The sequence below is a fragment of the Phaseolus vulgaris genome, chromosome 8 (genome assembly GCF_051622355.1).
Source record: "Phaseolus vulgaris cultivar YP4 chromosome 8, ASM5162235v1, whole genome shotgun sequence".
Classification (NCBI taxonomy): domain Eukaryota; kingdom Viridiplantae; phylum Streptophyta; class Magnoliopsida; order Fabales; family Fabaceae; genus Phaseolus; species Phaseolus vulgaris.
In genome coordinates this window covers 45,601,936-45,604,067 of record NC_143505.1, presented here as the reverse complement: position 1 = coordinate 45,604,067, position 2,132 = coordinate 45,601,936, and the positions used below count along the sequence as shown (strand labels likewise).

The 2,132-nt window shown below is 37.9% G+C and overlaps 1 protein-coding gene across 1 annotated transcript; it reads left to right on the top strand.

Moving 5' to 3' along the window:
- The first annotated feature begins 630 nt into the window (after positions 1-630).
- On the top strand, positions 631-1,913 carry LOC150025606 (uncharacterized). The gene has a single exon (XM_090294511.1). The coding sequence runs from the start codon at positions 737-739 to the stop codon at positions 1,778-1,780; it is 1,044 nt and encodes a 347-aa protein (XP_090150637.1). The 5' UTR covers positions 631-736; the 3' UTR covers positions 1,781-1,913.
- The last annotated feature ends 219 nt before the right edge of the window (positions 1,914-2,132 follow it).

Here is a 2,132-nt window from a genome sequence, read left to right as displayed (position 1 = left end):
TGAAAATAGTTTTTTTAACTGACAAGATGGTAGTTTATTAAATATTTTATTGAAAAACAAATAAGATTCTTTAATTTTGATATATTTTCCTTGTGGCCTGTGACAATATAGGAGTGTCCTATGTCACAGGTAAGAGGACCTTGACCAAACATGCATTAGCAACATTTATTGCCATGGAATTGTTTTATTTGTACTAAATAACTCCATGGACCAAAAGTTGGTTTTAGAAAATATACTTGCTTGCTTGAATGTTGAATTTGTTATTGTGGTACATTCCATGATTTCTACAAGGGAGAGAATATGAAGATAAATTATAGGCTTGGTGCGTTATGCAAGTTTGTTATTAAGAAATCATAAGAAGACAACAATAGGGTCAGAATAAAATGCAAATATCGTCAATTAAGTTGCTTAGAATAAACATTAACTTGCTTGACATTTATGAAATGCAGCATTAATAAGGCCAACGCAGAAAGGGGCAGAAGAGCAGAAAAACTCCACCAAAACCGATCCATTTAATTCAGGTACACCTTTGAACTTTGAACTTTGAAGATTACTTTGAGAGATGAGAACAAAGTTCCTCAAATGTATATAATCCAAATCCCTTCATTTCAGGAACAACAATCCCTACTCTACACAATTTTCCCAAGCTCCCCTATCATTGTCTTGTCTTCTGACAAAACACACACCTTGTGTCATTTCCTTATAAGTCTCTCAAGGTTTGTGTTGTGTCTCAAACATGACGGACATCTCTTTTTCTAACGAGTTCTGCTACATGAGTGCATGTAGTTTCAGCCCAGAGATGTATTTTTACAGTGCACCAACTAGTCTCAGGCTCAAACTGAGAACACCCTTTGATTCTCAAACATGCCCCACAACACCAAGGGAAACAGCATATGAGGATGCAAACTCCACTATGGATGAGTTTGAATTTGAAACCAGTCGCAGGTTCAATTCTAGTGTCAGTGACTTGGACTCTGAGACAGACCCAAAGGATTATGAGAACCCTTTTGGTGATTCATTGCATTCTAAGGCATTTGCTGATGAGCTCTTCTGTGATGGTAAAGTCTTGCCACTGATGCCACCTCTCAAACTTCCTCCAAGGCTTCATAAAATTGGAGTTAGTAGCATTCACAGATCAAAACTGGCGTCACCAAGGTCCCCGGGATCGATGTTTAGACTTCGGTTTTCACGGCATACTTTGTGGAACGATGACTTTGATCCTTTCATGGTGGCTTTGGAGAAGGTCAGAGGAGAAAAGAGAAGGAAACCAAATGCAAGACACGTTTTCAGGAGGAGTAGATCACTTTCTTCATTCAGGAGTTTCAGGCACAAGTTTAACAAATATGTGGGAGTAACAAAGTCATGTCAACTTGAGCCACATTGTAGTGACACAGCTCAACTAGTATGTGAGCTTGAGAAAAGCCCATGGAAGGAAGTATTAGGAAGAATAAATGGGCTATCTGAGTCCAAAGGGGTGGTGTTTGCAAGACAGATGAGACTAGCTAGAAAAGATACCACCTCGGAGAAGGCATCAATTCTAAAACTTGCTACGGAAACAAAGAAAGATGAGGGGAAAAGAGGTGGGTTTTGGACAAGGAATAAGAAGAGGGAATGCATAAAGAAGTTTTTGTTTCGGACTCGTAACATGGGAAAAGCCAATGCTCATAACAAGTTAGAAGACAAAATGGAAGCACAGGAGAAACCATCTTCGGTGAGGAAACGTCACATGGAAGCTGTGACAAACAGATCCAAGAAGATTTTTTCTCTGCTTGGGTTATGAGGACGAAAAGTGAAGTGATTGAATCATACAACGTCGCAGTAGAACATAGAAGTTAGCTGAAGTGAATGAGGAAAATTAAAGTTTAAAATTCGTTCTCTTTGTGTAATAGCTTTGTTATGAGATGTTGTCTCTACTTCACCATTTATTACTAAGTAAAATCCTATGGTAGCAATGCTATTTAGAAATTGGTTATTTATATATATTTTTGTCCAGAATTTTTCCCACGTGAATTTGCATATATAGCAATCTTTTTACTCCCTTCATAGCCCTTTTTTCTTCTTCCATCTAAGGAATCTTGAATGTACATTCACAGTTTTGGGAAATCAAAACTCTGGAAGGAGATTAGGTCCAG